The sequence below is a fragment of the Nuphar pumila genome, chromosome 14 (assembly GCF_984573655.1).
Source record: "Nuphar pumila chromosome 14, dmNupPumi1.hap1.1, whole genome shotgun sequence".
NCBI lineage: Eukaryota > Viridiplantae > Streptophyta > Magnoliopsida > Nymphaeales > Nymphaeaceae > Nuphar > Nuphar pumila.
Window position 1 is genome coordinate 72955983 of NC_143262.1, and position 17345 is coordinate 72973327.

At 36.5% G+C, this 17345-nt stretch overlaps 1 protein-coding gene across 4 annotated transcripts; it reads right to left on the reverse strand.

Moving 5' to 3' along the window:
• Positions 1-1125: 1125 nt before the first annotated feature.
• On the reverse strand, positions 1126-16682 carry LOC149816966 (NAC domain-containing protein 90-like). Of its 4 annotated transcripts, none has more exons than XM_089987831.1 (3): positions 16490-16682; positions 5978-6273; positions 1126-1743 (listed from the first exon to the last, which is right to left on the reverse strand). In XM_089987831.1, exons 1-3 carry the CDS (start codon positions 16647-16649, stop codon positions 1654-1656), a joined length of 546 nt encoding a protein of 181 aa, XP_089843957.1. In that variant the 5' UTR covers positions 16650-16682; the 3' UTR covers positions 1126-1653. The 4 variants fall into 4 exon arrangements, 3 of the variants coding, with proteins under 3 accessions (XP_089843957.1, XP_089843959.1, XP_089843958.1); XM_089987833.1 differs by lacking the exon at positions 1126-1743 and adding an exon at positions 3178-3402; XM_089987832.1 differs by lacking the exon at positions 1126-1743 and adding an exon at positions 3408-3510.
• Between the last annotated feature and the right edge of the window lie 663 nt (positions 16683-17345).

Here is a 17345-nt window from a genome sequence, read left to right on the forward strand (position 1 = left end):
TCTCTCTCTCTCTCCTGTGCAGCGACCAAGGAGGCGGAGGGGCAGCGGTCAGGCCAAGGGGCCGGCGGAGGTGAGGGCGGCGATCGGAATCACGTGGCCTTTTCTTCTCCTTTGAAATACAAAGAAATGGGTGAGGTCAATGGCTCAGATCTCGCTTCTTCTTCCTTCTTTTTTTTTGCATTTCCTTTTCTCTATTTACCAAGGAAACTAAGATTTGGTGAGAAAATCCCTGTTTTGATTAGTTAATTAGTTCTTCTTTCTTTTTCGAGAGTTGAGAAATTTCTTGTCTGGGTTTGTGAATGCAGAAGCAAGGGAAGGAGGAGAAGAAGAGCGAGGTGAAAGAGCAGAAGGGCAAGGAGAAGGAGGGAGTTGCAGGGTTCACAATGGTCATGAAGATGGATTTGCATTGTGAATGCTGTGCAAGACGAGTGGAGCGTTACATCAAGAAAAACGATGGTAATGACGAGATTTTCCTCCCCAAAATAAGAATTTTTTTTCTTGATTTTGTATTTTTTTCTAAAATTTTTGACGGTTTTTGGGGGTGCTGGTGTTGAGTTAGGGGTGGAGGACGTGAAGGTGGATTTCAGCAGCAATAAGATAAACAGTGGTGGGCAACAATGGACGGGCTCAAATTGAAGGAAGGGTTGGAATCCAAGACGAAGAAGAAGGTTGAGATCATCTCCCCCAGCCCTCTGCCCAAAAAGGAGGAAGTCGAGAAGAAGGAAGAAAAAGCCGAGAAAAAACCAGAGGAATAGAAAGAAATAGATTCACACAAACCGATGGAGGTAAGGGTAGGTAAGGGTGGCGATCGCTGTCTGGTTTTATCGCCATAGTGGATATTTGGAACACAACATCCGAGTCCAAACAAACTTTGAACTTGGCAAAATTATTACTAAACAAACCATCAAGTATGCCCTTAGGGACACATCTAAAAGGGTAGTATTTTTTAGCCTCAGAGATATTTAATATTTTTTAAGATTTATTATATTTATTTATGATTGTTTTTTTATTCTTAATAAGTTTGAGTTTACATATTAAGTCATATGGGCATACTTGAAAAGTCAATATTATCTAGCAATAATTTTTTTTAGGATTTCTTATCTATTAAAGTCAACAAAAGCATACGGTCTCTTCTCCTAATTTCCATAGAAATCGAGAATTCATGTCTCTGTCCATATCACATCCTTGTCTGCATCTGTATCGATGGACATAGTCACAAAACTTCTAAAAAGATCCATCATCTTATATATTAAAGAGTTCTACATTGTAGTGCCGATTTCATGATCCATGCCCAAAATGGAGTTCTGTTATGCATGTGTTTGCCCATCCACAAATTTTTTTTTCTAGTGAATATTGGACCGTGCACAAAATAGGGAAGAATCAAAATCTACCACTCGAGTATTGGGCATCTATAAGGTGGATGATGTTGGTTGCCTGCTATATTAGGACTATATATGGTGATGGATTATCATAACCAAATCATGCATCAATTAATGATCCCTAATACTATGTCAATACCTTCAACATGAGATTGGCATGCACATGTGCCATCTTGCTCTTTGCATTTCACCTAGAAACTTTGTCACATCGAAGCCCTTCACTGTCTGAGTTTACCTTCATCTTCATCTTCATCTTGATCTTCGAATTTGCACGTCATTCACCAATGGCTGGTCGTCGATCGAAGGCTCTCATGCATCCTGAACTCACGTACACTCGGCACAGACTGAACTCATCATGTTGGATCTGCGAAAGACGAGCAGAGTTCACTTTTTTTGGTTAACATAAATTTCTTGTGGTTAACATACTACCATTGAAGAAGTTTACCAGTAAAACCATCTCACACTATATATGAGAAAGTAGCACATTATTGTTTTCATTCCAAACCTGGAAGCAGATCCTCTACAGTGGGATGCTTAATTACCAATCCCCGTTGTGTTTCTCTCTTACTTATTCTGTAGTTACCAGACTAAGAAGCTACTAAGAGAAGCAATGCATAAATCTTGATAAGTAGATTTCACTATGAAAAACATGGATGTTAAGAAAGAAAAGGACACTTCTTTTAACATGAGAAACACTCAAATACTAAAGTTCATTTTCATATTTAAAGAAGAAATATTTTTATTTTTATGAAATGAGTTTCTCATAAAGTTTTGTAAGCTTGAAAGAAATATGTGGTGGGTCTTATAAAATGAGCTTCCATGGTTGTCAGAAGCTTCTGATAGCCAAGAATTTTACGTTATACCTTACATGAGTCTATGCTATAAACAATGACAGCATGTCTCTTTAGGTTTTGTCATAGAGAACCACTGCACATGATCTCTGATAATTCAGAACCATCTTCCGATTGCTTCATTAACCTTTTTATGTATCAAAAAGTAACTTATGACACTTTATGAGCATGACAAAAAGGTTTTAAAAATTAATAATCATCTTTTAACCTCTTATCATTTATGCATAGAACTTGTTTACTACCTTAAGAAATTATATAATTTTATCCATTTTATGATGAAAATATGATCCATGAGAAAGTACGAACCGGCTAACATGGATTTGTCGTCATCTAAATTTCCATTAAAAAAAACTTTTTGACCTTGGGAGACTTGGATGGCTTTGAATATCCAAAATGATGTAAATTTGATGGCGTATGGGATCCAGAGGTCCACTTGCATTGCTATCAAATTGACTAGAAAACGTGAGGAAGGAATAAAAAATTAAGTTGGGAGATGACCTGGATTGAAACAAAAATAGGCTCTGGAAACCAATTCATTTGATTTTTGTCTAGTGCTTGACAAAAGAGAGGGTGGATCAGGTGCAATCACATTTCACACTTTGAGTGTACCTCCGCAGATGACTGCCTTCTGAGGTACAACCTGTCATCCGTAGGGTCCAATAGAATATGGAGGGTGAGTCGGGTCAGCGGCACACTAAAGTGTGCCATGTGATGTATAGCGGCTCATCAAGATACTGATCTGGACAGATTATTTTTTAATAAATGTAAAAATAAGTTAAAATTAATTTTTAATTAGTAATGATGTGGTGCTCTCGGACATAGGCGGAGCGGGGCGGGCAGTTAAAAATAAATAAATTAAAAAAAAAACAGTCCTAGCCCAGCCCTAATGAGGAGGGAAAAAATGTCACGTGTAAAAGCAACATTACTGGGGCTATGACTTATGCAAAATAATAAAAGTGAAAATAATAAAAGATTATAGTGAAAACATTAAAGAATATACACATTAAGAATATAAACATGAATAACAATAAAATCTATAACAATACTGTCCACAAATAGACATATATATTCAGAGGATGACCTAGTTATCCAGTTGCAGGAACTCTTAGAATCACAAAAAGAAATACCCTTGTGGTGCTGCAGTTGCAGAAATACCTAGTTATTCAGTTGTTCTGTCAATGCAGAAAGACAATGATGAGAAGAACAAGGAGATCGAGTATGAAAGAGATCTTAAGGACCAAGTTGTGTTAAATGTTGAAGCTAATGGAAACATAAATTATCTACAAAGAAAAAACAAATTATCAAACTGGAGATGCAAGTCAGACTTGCTTAACAATCATTCTGTGCAGAATTTGTTTCAATCAAACAACAATAATTTTGAACTATTATAAGAATTTGGTACAATCAAGCAACGATAATTCTGACTACAAAAGGATCTACACTTGTGATGGCACAATCGTATGAGGTGTCAATGGTTGTGATTTCTCTGATGTTAATTAAGTATTCCCTATGAAATCTAGATAGTTTTGCTGCAAATCTAGATACAATACCCACTATGCTTGTTTATTTTAGAGTACATTTTCTGTGTGCGTATGTGGTTGCAATGATCTTGTAAGGGTTTATCTCTTTATGCTTTGAAATCATGCTAGAATAGTTTACAATTTTGCAGAAGAAGCCATCATGTTGCAGAAATCTCTGGCAATCTTTTCAGCTTTTATTCTTTTGCAAGATGGTCCTTAGGTTGAAAAAAGTTTAATTATACAGAAATGATCCTCTATGAAAAACTGAGGGAAAGAAAAAGGAAATGAGAAAAGCAAGAATTCCCAGCAACTATGAAACATTAATAACAAATAAAATTCAGCAACTATGAAACATAAATCAATAACCAAGAGTTTTCTCTCCTCATCTATGTCACATTGGTGCGGCGCTTTTGTATTTTGATTTATTTTGTCATAAATAAAATTTACGCATTGTTATGAACTTCAAATTATCGCACCAGTGTTATATATTTCCATTTGAAAATGTTTAAGAACTTTCCGTTGAGGTTGAGAAAGACTGCAGCAGATAGTTTGATTTGTCCATATGAAATAGATTTTTATTAATAATTGTAGCCATTTTTTATTTTATCTAATTTTTTATTTTGGGGGCGCTGCTCCTGAACCCCCAACTATCACACCATTTTTTTTTTGCTACACCCCTGTCCCCCCCCCCCTCACATGAATCCTAGCTACGCCCCTGCTCTTGGAGTACCTACTCCCTCCTAATAGAAGCTTTAGATTGTCAAATTTCTTGAAATTTTTTTAGTTGATCAGACCCCATACATATGATCTATAAGCATCATTTAGTAGAAAACAAATTTTTGGATCATATAATAATTATATATGTATGTTTTTTAAGACTTTTAGAAATCAATGACTCACAATGTATCAAAATTTCATGACTTAAAAAATCCTAACTTTATGTCAAAAAACATGATTCAAAGCATGATTCCTATCAAATAAACTATGTTTAGTACATCCATAAGGTTTAATTGCGAAGATACAACCTACAACCATGATTTTTAATATGTGAAAGTAGGTACTCCCGGCAGAGTACGTATCTCTCTTTTTTAATATTATTTTAATAGTTTTAACATGTGTCACGTTTTGATTAATAGTTTTCAATTATTTTTTTTTACCGATTCAGGACGAAACACTTGAGTATCGATATCGGACCAATATACCTGAACCGTTGGCCAAACTATACAGCTCCGATTCCGATACAACCAACATTGACTACACATTGGACAAAAAAAATATGCATGTCATGATGCATGTTTCAATACCTCACATCATTTTTTGTTGCCCACAGCTCCCCAAGGTGGGACTTTGTCAGACCAAAGTCTTGATCTTCATAACTTGACATCTCGGTAAGGAATCCATGATAATTTTAAGTAGGAAACACGCAAACCAATGCATTTGGGCAAGGGTTGAATCAGTCAAAAGTTAGGCTTCTATCCTTTTGGGCTTGAAACATCATGATACTGACGTTTGCTTAGCTCCAAATGGGAATTTGTTTTCTGATCTCTATCATGAGAAAATGACTCTCATTTGCCCCCATTTTTTACCTACAAGCTTGCACGGTATAGAATCTCTCATATGATAGAAAATTACACTAGGGGCCATTTTACTGGCTTCCCATGCGATTCAAAATCATATTGTTCACCATGTGATTTTAAATCACCTGAGATGCAAGCAAACATGCCCTAATTTTGCAAATTGAGTTTATAGAAACATGGTTGGTTGTAAACAAAGTGGTAGGAAAACCTTAGACACCTCTGTGTGAGACTAACTTTAGGTTGCACCGATCTTAATAGGGGCAAAAGTAGAAAAAAAAAATGGCAATCAAATTCTCACAAGAAATTGAAATTCAATTGTGCTTCTTGGATCTTTCATCTTAAAAATAAATTAACCAAAAATTCAATAAAAGTAACCTAAAACGAATAATAATAATAATTAATATAAAAAAAAACTGTGAAATTTTCCCAAGAAATAGTCAATACAAACATAACTATCGTGATAAAATAATGACATTGTCACTTAAAAGAGATCCTTTTCCCCAAGAAATAGCCAATACGAACGTAACTATCTTGATATTGTCATTTAAACGAAAATATCGATATTTTAGCTGTTTAAAACTACAACTAAAATATCTTTTTTCCACATTTTTTCTCAAATATATAGCTAATATTTGCCACTATTATCTTACCTCCAAATTTGCATGGTCGGAGGAGTTGGGCTGTTGATCGGGGATAGAGCTGTACTCGTTCATCTTCCATTGAGTCTTCCTACCAGCAGGGGCCCTGCCCTCATAAAAAACTAGTGTTTTCTTCTTACCAATCTTCCTATTAAATGAAGAGAAGACATAGCCAGGGCTACCGGTTGCCTTCCAATAGCCAGAAGTGGTGATCCTGTTTGGCCTTCCACCTTGGGCCTCTCTCTCCTGCCTTGGGCAAAAGAAGAACCACTGTTCTGAGTCCGTATAGTTGGCTACTCCTGCCATTTCTGTCATCCAAAACAGTGCAACAAAACCTCTGTCATAGCATTTGAGAAGACACCAAAACACCAGACAAATGGAATCGTACGTTTTCAAGATGTCTATTCCATCTTGTGTTACAGGGACACCCCATTTTGGCTACATGACCCGAACACGTATGAACATTATTGTACCATTTTTAATATCTTTTAACAAATTTTATTATGTTTCAATAAAATTACATTTGCATATATTAAAGGGACCTGCATGTTTCTGAAATTCCAAATATGAGCCTCTGTTTTCATGGAAACTATTAAACAAGGACCTGCATTTATTAAATGTTCTGCTCGTTAAATCACAGTTAAAATTACAATAATAATAACCTTCATCATTAAGAGTTCAAACTGTTTACTTTTTCTTTTCTTTTTTAATTAGAATGAATGAGTATTTTTTAATTTTCAAGGGACATTTCAGGATACCAAAAAAGAATCACATTTTCAAGATGATAGTTGTCGACCTGAGGTCTCTATGTTAGAGCTTTCATAAAAAGTTTGGCTCATATTTGAAATTTCAAAAAAGTGAGGTCTATATTTGGAATTAGGGAAAAAATAAAGCTTATAATGTAATTTTTCCAAATTTCAAAAATAGTTTTATTGATTAAATAACTTTAATCTGTCTTGGTGAGTAGCTAGAATTAGAATATGACCACTAATGTAATGTGTGAACCACAATTTTCATGGATTTTTTTTTCTCTTGAATCTGACTGCACGAATGTGATCTACGTGCTTGGTTTTATAAGAACTGGCCCTTGAATAATCCAAATTTAATGCATAAACGGTATTTTTTCAAGTCTTTAAAATCAATAGCTCATAATCTTCATAAGTATTCAAGCATTCAAAAATCACATTTTTTCATAGAAAATACATGATTCAATGGTTGATTCCTAGCAAATTCACCACGACAATCACATCCACATGGTTTGATTTACAATAAAAGGTGTTGAAAATGCCCATATTTTTAGTTCTCATATTCTAGTGACTCCCGTCTTGGTATCCTGTTTTTAAAAAAATTTAAGAACTCATGTGAAGCATCAGATACAGTAACTTTGTTACACAAATTTCATTTGCAAAGGCAGCAATGAATCAAGGGAAATTGTTCAACAAATTCAGACCACTACAAGAAAAACTTCAATTAGCGACGGATATTTGCGATAGATTTTTTTCGTCACCCATTTGTGACAGATTAGCGAGAGAAAAATATCCGTCGCTAACGTTCAAATTATTTGTAGAATTAGCGACAGAAAACATGGCGTCGTGAATCCGTCGCGAGTTAGCGACGGCCAAATTCAGTCTCAAACTCCGTCGCAAATGCGCGATGACTCAGCAACAGAAATTTTTTGTCGCTACTCCGTCACAAAGTTGTGACGAAGTATGCGACAAAATTTGGTCGTCGCTAATCTGTCGCTAAATTTCCCATAAATCCCTAATGCGAGCCCCTTTTCCCTTTCTTTTTCTTTTGTCGCCCGCCCACCGACGTCGCTCCGCGACCTCTTGTCGCTCGCCCACCACATGTTGACCTCCCGTCCAACAACTGCAAGTGACCCCCCACCCTTCTATCTTCTTCTTCTTCTTTTCTTTTCTTTTTCCTTCCGTCGACCCCTGCCGCATCTCCCGCCCCTCTCTCTATCTCTCTCTCTGTGGTTGCCGAAGGGCCCACCCCCCCTCTCTCTCTTTCGGGTTGCCGGAGGGCCAGCGACCCCTGACGTGCCCTCTCCTCTCTCTCTCTGTGGTTGCCGGGAGGCCGGCAGGAGGCTGGTGGGCCTATGCCGCATCTCGCCCCCTCTCTCTGTGGTTGTCGGAGGGCCCGCCCCCTCTCTCATGTGGTTGCCGGAGGGCCCTATCTCAGAAGGGACTGAGCCCTTCAGCTAAGCGAACCAGGCTGGGCTCAGTTCAAACCGAGCTCGGATCGATAGGGTGACTCAGGGGACATGCACGACCCACGATAAGTCGGTCTGCCATAAATCAGGGAGGAAGAAAAATGAGGGGGATGAGAGGTGAGGGGCTCCTGTGAGAAGGGACAATGGCGTCTGGCCACTATGTTCACACAAAGTGAAGGAATGAGGGGAAGAGTCAGACAACGCTTCCTCTTGGCTGAAAAAAATAGGAGGCAGAAGGGGGTGGGTTGCGGCTTCAGCTGCCGCACCAGGTTGGCAGGGGAAAAAGAGCAGAGTGTGGTGGGGTGTGTGTGTGTGTGTATATATGTGTGTGTGTGTGTGTGCTCGACACCCTCCTTCCTAGCAAATCCAGGCCGGTGCCCCCCTGCTCCCTCTCTCTTTGTGGTTGCCGGGAGTCCGACAGTAGAATGACGGACATGGGTCGTACCTGTGTCACTTTCTGTTCTTTAGTATGGCTAAAACCTTCTAAGTCTTCACACTTTTACAGTTTTATGCAGCATTCGCCTTTTGACTTCGCGTCTCGAGCCCCGTATCATTTACACTCATAGACACTCGAGCACGTCACAACCTCACAAGGTAGGGAAAAACTACACGAGGACTTTGAAAACTGCAAATCGGGTAAATACTCGTAGTGAGTAAGTGATGCAAGCGCATCACATGTTATTTAATTTATTGGATGCAACACTTTTCTGTTCACATACTCACTTAGTTGTGGATATCTAGAACTACTTTGATGGAGTTCGGAGATCATGTTGAGCATGATTTTAATGTATGAGAATAGAAGTGTTTTTATTTTTAGAGTTCGAATTCCATGTTAGTCATGGTAGTAGTTAGTGGGATATTGGAGTGTGTTTGCTGCAGGTACATGTTTGACATTGTTTTGATATGAATGATTTGAATGTATTGGAATGCTTGATGTGATTGTATCCATGCTTGCATGAAGTTACTTTCAATTTGTTTATAACTTCAATGTAAAATTATATTATGAAAACATGCTTCAAATGAATGTATCGTGCTATAAATAGTTTGCACATGAAAATATTAAGTTATCAATGCATGCATCATAGTTCTTGTGATTGTATGACATTATATATATATATATATATATATATATATATATATATATATATATATATATATATATATATATATATATATATATATATATATATGTGTGTGTGTGTGTGTGTGTGTGTGTGTGTGATATATATCAAATCATTACATCTACCACGAATGCATGATAAATTTGATATTTTCTTCATCATAGAATTCTGATGATTCTCTTTTAACTGGTTAGGATAATATTCGTAACATCATACGACAAAATGACTGCAAACCGTGAATGGATGTATCGTAGGATAGTTGACAATGAGGTATCGCTTGAATATATGGATGGTGTTGAAAGTTTTATTGAATTTGCAACGACAAGTGTTAGTACAGTGGATCTCACAGGTCAGATTAGGTGTCTCTGTAAGATTTGTAAGAACAATTGATTTGTAGAACCTCATGGCGTTAGACATCACCTATACAGGAAGGGTTTTGTGAGTGATTATCAGAATTGGATGTTTCATTGTAAAGAATTTATGAATAATTTTGACACATGGGTGGATGTAGTGCACGATAATCCTTATATGGATTTGATATTTGATACTGCAGGACCAGAACTGGGTTCTGCTATGGGTCCTAGTGATGTAGCAACTGAGATAGAGGAAGAAGTACCAAACGATGCAACTAACAAATTTTATGATTTACTTAGAGATGCTGATGAGCCACTTTAGAATGGTTGTGAGAGTCACACTATCTTGTCTGTAGTTCTTTAACTACAGAATTTGAAGTTCGAGTTTAATTTGAGTCAATCATATTTTGACCGTTTGTGCTCTATTGTGAAGAGTATTTTGCCCAAAGATGAGAAATTGCCACAAAATTTCTATCATGCGAAGGTTATGGTCAACGCTCTAGGTATGGGGTATCAAAAGATTGATGTTTGTCCAAATCACTGCATGTTGTATTTCAAAGATCAGAAAAATAGTAGATCATGCCCGTCATGTGGGCATCCTCGGTTCAAGCCAAAAACAAGAGGCAATGGTAGCACGTGGTCAAAAGAAGTGTCATGGAAGTCGCTCTGCTACTTCCCTCTAACCCCTATATTGCAACGATTGTATATGTCTTTGAGGACAGCTAAACACATGAGATGACATGCAAATAAAGTTCGACATGATGAAGACAAGATCACACATCCTGTTGACGCAGAAGCTTGGAAGCACTTTGATCGTACTCACTAGAACTTTGCAATGGAAGTGAGAAATATTAGACTCGGTTTATGTACAGATGAATTTAATCCATTTGGGGGTAGATCAACTCCATACTCATGTTGGCCAGTATTTGTAACTCCATACAACCTTCCTCCAAGATTGTGTATGAAGCGTCAAATTTTTTTTTTGTCTCTATTGATCCCTGGTCTGACCTATCCGGGCCAAAATCTTGATGTATATTTAAGACTATTGATTGATGAACTGAAAGTACTGTGGGATAACAGTGTTCTCACGTACGATGCCCAAAAAAAACAAAATTTTAATATAAAGGCTGCACATTGGAAGTTGTAGTATCTGAGGTAAAAATTCTCTAGGATTCTGTTGTCACTACTATTTGTCAGGTAGAGAAGATATTTCCGCCAACATTTTTCGATGTTATGAAACATTTGATCATACATTTGCCATATGAACTAAGGGTTGGTGGTCCTGTGTAATATTGGTGGATGTACCCATTTGAAAGGTTTATATTTTCTTATATTTGTCTCTTCAATGCTATTGAGAAATTTATTGTAATTCAAGATATATATTTTTGACAGATGCATGTTTGACCTCAAAAAAAAGGTTTAAAATAAAGCAAGAGTAGAGGACTCTATTTGTGATGCGTACACTTTAGAAGAGATTTTAAATTTCTCATCTATGTACTTTAAACCTCACATTCCAACATGTTACACAAGCCCACCTCGTAACGATGATGGAGAATAATTTATTGTAGCTGACAAACTGTCGATATTTCAACCACTTGGGCATGTCTTTGGCAGTTGTCGGTCAATACTCTTGGAAGATCGAGAGCAAGACGCAACACAAATCTATATCCTTTTTAATTGCTCAGCGATTGACCAATACATCGAGTAAGTATATATAGACGCAACACAAATCTATATCCTTTTATGTTCTATACGTGTATACATGATTCAGTAATATAAGTATTTGATAAGTGCAGACAATTTGATCTGGAGTTGCGAAGAGAACTTTCACATCTCACTGATGCAGAAGTACAAAAAGAACGTGAACCTAAGTTTGTGGCATGGTTGAAAGAGTTGGTAAGGACGATGACATAAATTGTCTCTGTGTAAACAACAATAAGTTACTTAATTGGTCGTGATCACAATCATTGTTTATGTTTGTAGGTCCGCCATGGTGATGTTAAAGATCAAGGAATATATGATTTACAAAATGGTCCGACCAAAGTTATGCAATGTTACAACGGGCACATCGTAATTAATGGTTATCAATTTCATACAAAAGACTACGGTGTAAATAAATCAACAATGAATAGTGGCGTGTGTGGCAAGGGTAGCAGCTACGATGAAAATGAACATGATTACTACGGTGTTATAGAAGAAATAATGGAGTTGACTTAATTAGGCATAAATAATAGGGTAACTTTATTCAAGTGTCATTGGTTTGATCCCACTGCAACAAGAGTCAACAAAGCCTCAGGCATTGTGGAGATGAATTATAAATCAAGGTTTGAAATATATGAATCATTCATATTAGCCTCGCAAGCTCAACAAGTTTGCTATATTTCATATCCGAGTACAAAAAAGTCAGATAGAAATGAATGGTGGGTAGTTTGCAAGGTGAAGTTCAAACTATACTCCGAGTATGATCAGTTACAGGAAGACACGTTAACTGAAGAGAGTGATTACTATCAATCAGATGATATATATATGACTTCTCTTATGATCACGATGTCGCGCATGGTATGCATGTCATATCTTCGTTGGTCGATGGAACATTCATGGAAGAATGTGATCCAAATGATATACCAAGTGGATGGGCGGACAATGAAGAAGAAGATGAAGAAGAGGAGGAGGAAGAAGAAGAATATGAAAGTCAAACAAGTGATGAAGAAGAATTCTTGAGCTAGTGAAATAAATCTTGTAATACAAACCTCTATTTGATGTGAATGATTTGAATTATTTGAATATATTGAAATATATTGCAATGATTTGAATGATTTGAAGGTATTGCATGACATTTTTTATTCTTTGATTATGTATCTTCGATACATATACAATAATTATTTGAATGTATTATAACGTGTTTGAATGATTTGAATGTATTGCAATATTTGATGTGAATGATTTGAATTATTTGAATGTATTGAAATGCATTTCAATAATTTGAATAATTTGAAGGTATTGCATGACATTTTTTATTTGTTAGAATGTATCTTCGATACGTATAAAGTTATGATTTGAATATATTGTAATGTGTTTGAATGATTTGAATGTATTGCAATATTTGATGTGAATTATTTGAATGTATTGAAATGTATTGCAATGATTTGAATGTATTGCAATGTTTGAATGTATTGCATGACATTTTTTATTTGCTAGAATGTATCTTCGATACGTATAGAGTTATGATTTGAATGTATTGTAACGTGTTTGAATGATTTGAATATATTGCAATATTTAATGTGAATGATTTAAATTATTTGAATGTATTTAAATGTATTGCAATGATTTGAATGATTTAAAGGTATTGCAATATTTGAATGTATTGCATGACATTTTTTATTTGTTAGAATATGGTTCGTGGAGGTTACAGTGGTCGATTACCCAGTGGTAGTCAGTCTCAGCCTTCATCTTCATGGGCTGCTTTGATAGGTATATCATTTAACTAATTGTATACTTGATTAGTTTAAATGCGCGTTTTGTGAATTTCTAACTCATTTTTCTACAAATGATATTTTGCCTACACATGACCCACCTACACCAGCTGTTCATTTAAGTCATGAGACAACACTGGATGCAGAGTCTTCTCAGTCTGACACAAGAAGACTCATTCAAATAGTGTATATCGATAATGAACCGTAAGTATTTCATTTTCACTTATCCTATACTTATCTTATAAATATTGTATATTGATAGTTAATGTGTACCAATTCATGTGTAGCACGAGGTTCAAGCCATAAGAAGTAATATGAGAGATTAAAAATTTACTAGTTCAACATCTACCAGGACCGGTCGCTTAATGGAAAGAGTACCTGAAGAAGGTGTTGGATAAATTGTCGTCCTCATTCATGGTATACAATCGTTTTTCATAGTTAATGTGTTTTATATTTAATTTTTTGTTATAGTCATGTCTACTAACTTTCTGAAAATATTTGTAGGCTTTGAATCGCTTCGCGACTACGATGGAGGAGCAGGATGCGAGGAAGGTATGGCAGAAGGTGGTTGCCAATTGATTTGCAGACATGCTGCACAATATGAAGACTGCAACAAGAAAAACATCTGGCGAAATAGATGATTCACTGGAGTGGAAGGGCCATGGACCTCCTACTATCATGTCCGATGTTTGGGATGCAATGTGTGATAAGTGGGCTGGGCATGAATTTCGAAACTGCTTAACGAAGGCTGCACAAAACCGAGCAAAAATGATCGATGCCCATCTACACACAGGTGGATCTAGGACTTTTGGGAGTCATCTGAAGAAAATGGTAACTCATCAATCTATATATTGTCAATTTTATAAGTATTGTTGCAAACCTGTTAAATAATTCTTTTATCATTTAACTTCGCAGGAAGTAGAAAAATGAGGCATTGTGCCATATAAGGATATGTTTGTTGAAACACATAAATGTAAGACTACGGGAGAGTTCGTATCAGAGAAGGCGAGAACGACAATGATATGCATTTATTGTATTAATAAATATTATAATATACAAGTTATCATAAACATTATAATTCTTAATTATTAATTCATATTGTAATCATTACTTTGTAGGAGTCATATGAGCAACAGATAGTAGAGCGATATGACGATGACTCCACTCAGTATCCACCTTTTGATCCTGCAGTATGCGTGACTGCAACAGGTGAACCCAAAAAGGGTCATGTGTTCGGGTTTGGGAGTAATATGAACACCTCATCAGTCATTGCTTCTTCCAGTCACGACTCACAGAGTTTTTTCGTCAGCATCAACTCCAAGCATCCGACTGACCCGCCTAATTCTTGGGATGGTGTACGCTAGCTCGTTAAGGACACAATGCGTGACTATTTACATGAAGCAATTTCCGACGTTGTCCGTAATGAGTTGTGCAATTTTTTTTGGGACAGGGGAACTTCGTCTGCAGGTGCCTCTCAGGTATAAAAGTTTCATGTGATGTATTGCATGTCGTTAGATTTCATGTTACTTTGATTGCCTTAATTTAGGTGCATTGCATATAATTTATTTTATTATATTTTGTTTATCAATACTAACCTTTCTTTTCTCTTGTAGGTTGCTGGAGATAATCAACATAGAGGAGCTGAAGGGGCAGATCGAGACAATGAAGAAGATGACGCACAAAATCTTAACGATGATTAGATTCATGTGTTGAATTTGTTGTACCTTCTTGTTGTTTCAAAAATGTAAATGTTCACTTGTAAATAATTAGAACTTGGCAAAAATTATAGTGGATCGATAAATTGTTTTAGTTGCTTTTTATATGTATTTTTTATGTGTACTTTATTTTTTATACACAAAAAATATAAATTGTATCACAAGAATTTTTTCTTGATATTTATGTTTTATTTTTTTTTTAATTTTTTTTCTTGTTTGCGATGGATATTTTCCGTCGCTATTTACTATCGGCGTCCAATTTAGCGACAGATTAAGGACGAATATTAATCCGTCGCAAATGTGAATCTGCCAATGTTTTTGCGACAGATTTTAATTCGTCACTAAGTCCGTCGCTACAATAGCGACAAATTTTAATCCGCCGCAAAACCAAAATCTTCATATATTAACGACGGCCTTGCGACGAATCATGGCATTCACTAATTTGTCGCAAATTAGCAATGAAATTTAAGACAGATACTTTTCGTCGCTAATTAGCGACTATAATTTTACGATGAAAGCTATCCGTCGCTAAACTGTTTAGCAACGAATTGAGTCATCGCTAATCTACAGATTTCTTGTAGTGGACATGCTTCTTATTTGGGAATTTGTTGTCTAATAATGAAAGAAAACAAAATGTTAAGATAAGAAGAGGACGGTGAGAACATAGACTAAATCAATCACCTCAAGAACATAAGATACTTCTTGAACCACATGTTTAGCAAGAAAGGAAGTTAGTTAGTGTTGTCATCTAACATGTCTACTTCCTTTAATGAAATAACAAGGTGGTAGGGAATAGTGTATGGTGTTGCTTAACTGTTGTGCATGAGCCAATATGCATTCGTGTGTGCGTGAGAGAGGGAGAGAGAGGTGCATGTATCTAAATGGTGCAATGATAGTGAGATAGGATCAGGTGATATTGAAAATCACCATTGATCAATGGTGATTTTCAATATTCATCGCCCATCTTGATAGATCAAGGGCTGGTTGGCAAATCCTCCATTCAAAAGAATTTTGAGGAATTTGGGATTCGGTGCAAAAAAATTAAAAATCACTATCATTGGTAATTTTCAATATCATTTTATCCAAAACCCTTGTTTTGTTCCGGCAGTGGAAGGTATCCTGGAATATATTGAAACCCTAAATTCTCCTTGCCCGGAAAACCAAAAGTTGCTCCTAACAATATATATATATATATATATATATATATATATATATATATATATATATATATATATATATATATATATAGTAATGTGTAGGTGCTGAATGAAATATGCTAAATGAGTTTTTCAGGTTTTATTTTTATTTTATTTTTAAATTTTGACCATACAGGTATGATCTATGTACTTGATTTTATAAGTATCAGCTCTTGAAGCGTTCAATTCAGACCCATGAGTGAGTTTTTATAAGGTTAAAAAAAATCAAATGTTTAAAATCTCTATAAATTTTAGAGGCTCCAAATATCAATTTTTTCATCGAAAACATGATGTAGATGTGATTCCTCATAAATTGTATCATTTAGCATATTTCATTTACCGCCTACCCATCAATATATATATATATATATATATATATATATATATATATATATATATATATATAGAGAGAGAGAGAGAGAGAGAGAGAGAGAGAGGGAGAGGTTGGAACCTGGGAGGTGCCATGGATCGTACTCGTAGATGTTGACGTCTGGTATAATATGTGAGAATCTATCGTCTCCAGTGTGGGCGAGCTTGTGATGGAGGTAGAACCCAATCAGCTCCTCCTCCGTCGGGTAGAACCTGAACCCCGGGAACAGCTGCTCACCCATCTCTCTCTCTCTCTCTCTCTCTCTCTCTCTCTCTCTCTCTCTCTCTCTCTCTCTCTCTCAGCGTCCCGAGGGTCGATCAGAAAAGGGAGGAAGAAGACCCAAAGGGATGGCTTCAAATACAGCTCATGAATTGACAGCAGCTGTTGCTTTCACGGTTGGAAGGAGCCATGAAACGACCACGATCCACACGCTGAAGATTACGTGAAGACCCCTTACGGACCGGACCGACGCGTAGATAGTGACACGCTATTTGAGTGCGTGTTTAATCAGACGCTCTGTGACACCTTGACACGGTTAAGATTCGAGTAGAATTGCACTCGAAGCTTTTGTGCTTAAAATCCATTTTCTCAAGGGGACCCACCCCCAACCAATTTCCATGCATTGGGGTGGACAGTATCCGGCTTATATAAGCCTCTGGAAAACTGCCATGAAACTTCTCTCTCGTATATATAACTAAAGCAGTATCTTACTCTGACTTGACCACATGGAAATGCCACACTCCTTGCTGAGATGTTTCTGTACCTTCTCTACCAGATTTTTCTGGAATGTTCGTGGAGGTTGCCTGCACCATATTTCTGCTAGTATAGGAAATGTTAAGGAAATGAATCCTGCAGCTGATCCATATCCAAATACCGGATCTAAGGTGGGTACAGAGTTCCACATGATTCCCAACAGTCAGAGAGGTCAACTCATGAT

Excerpts from the sequence above, each read along its gene's own strand:
- LOC149816966 (XM_089987831.1), bottom strand. The coding sequence starts at position 16,649 with ATGGGTGAGCAGCTGTTCCCGGGGTTCAGGTTCTACCCGACGGAGGAG. Across the intron at positions 6,274-16,489 it reads CGATCCATGGCACCTCCCAG|AAATGGCAGGAGTAGCCAAC; the intron begins GTTCCAACCTCT and ends TTTGGATGACAG. Across the intron at positions 1,744-5,977 it reads CCGACCATGCAAATTTGGAG|ATCCAACATGATGAGTTCAG; the intron begins GTAAGATAATAG and ends CGTCTTTCGCAG.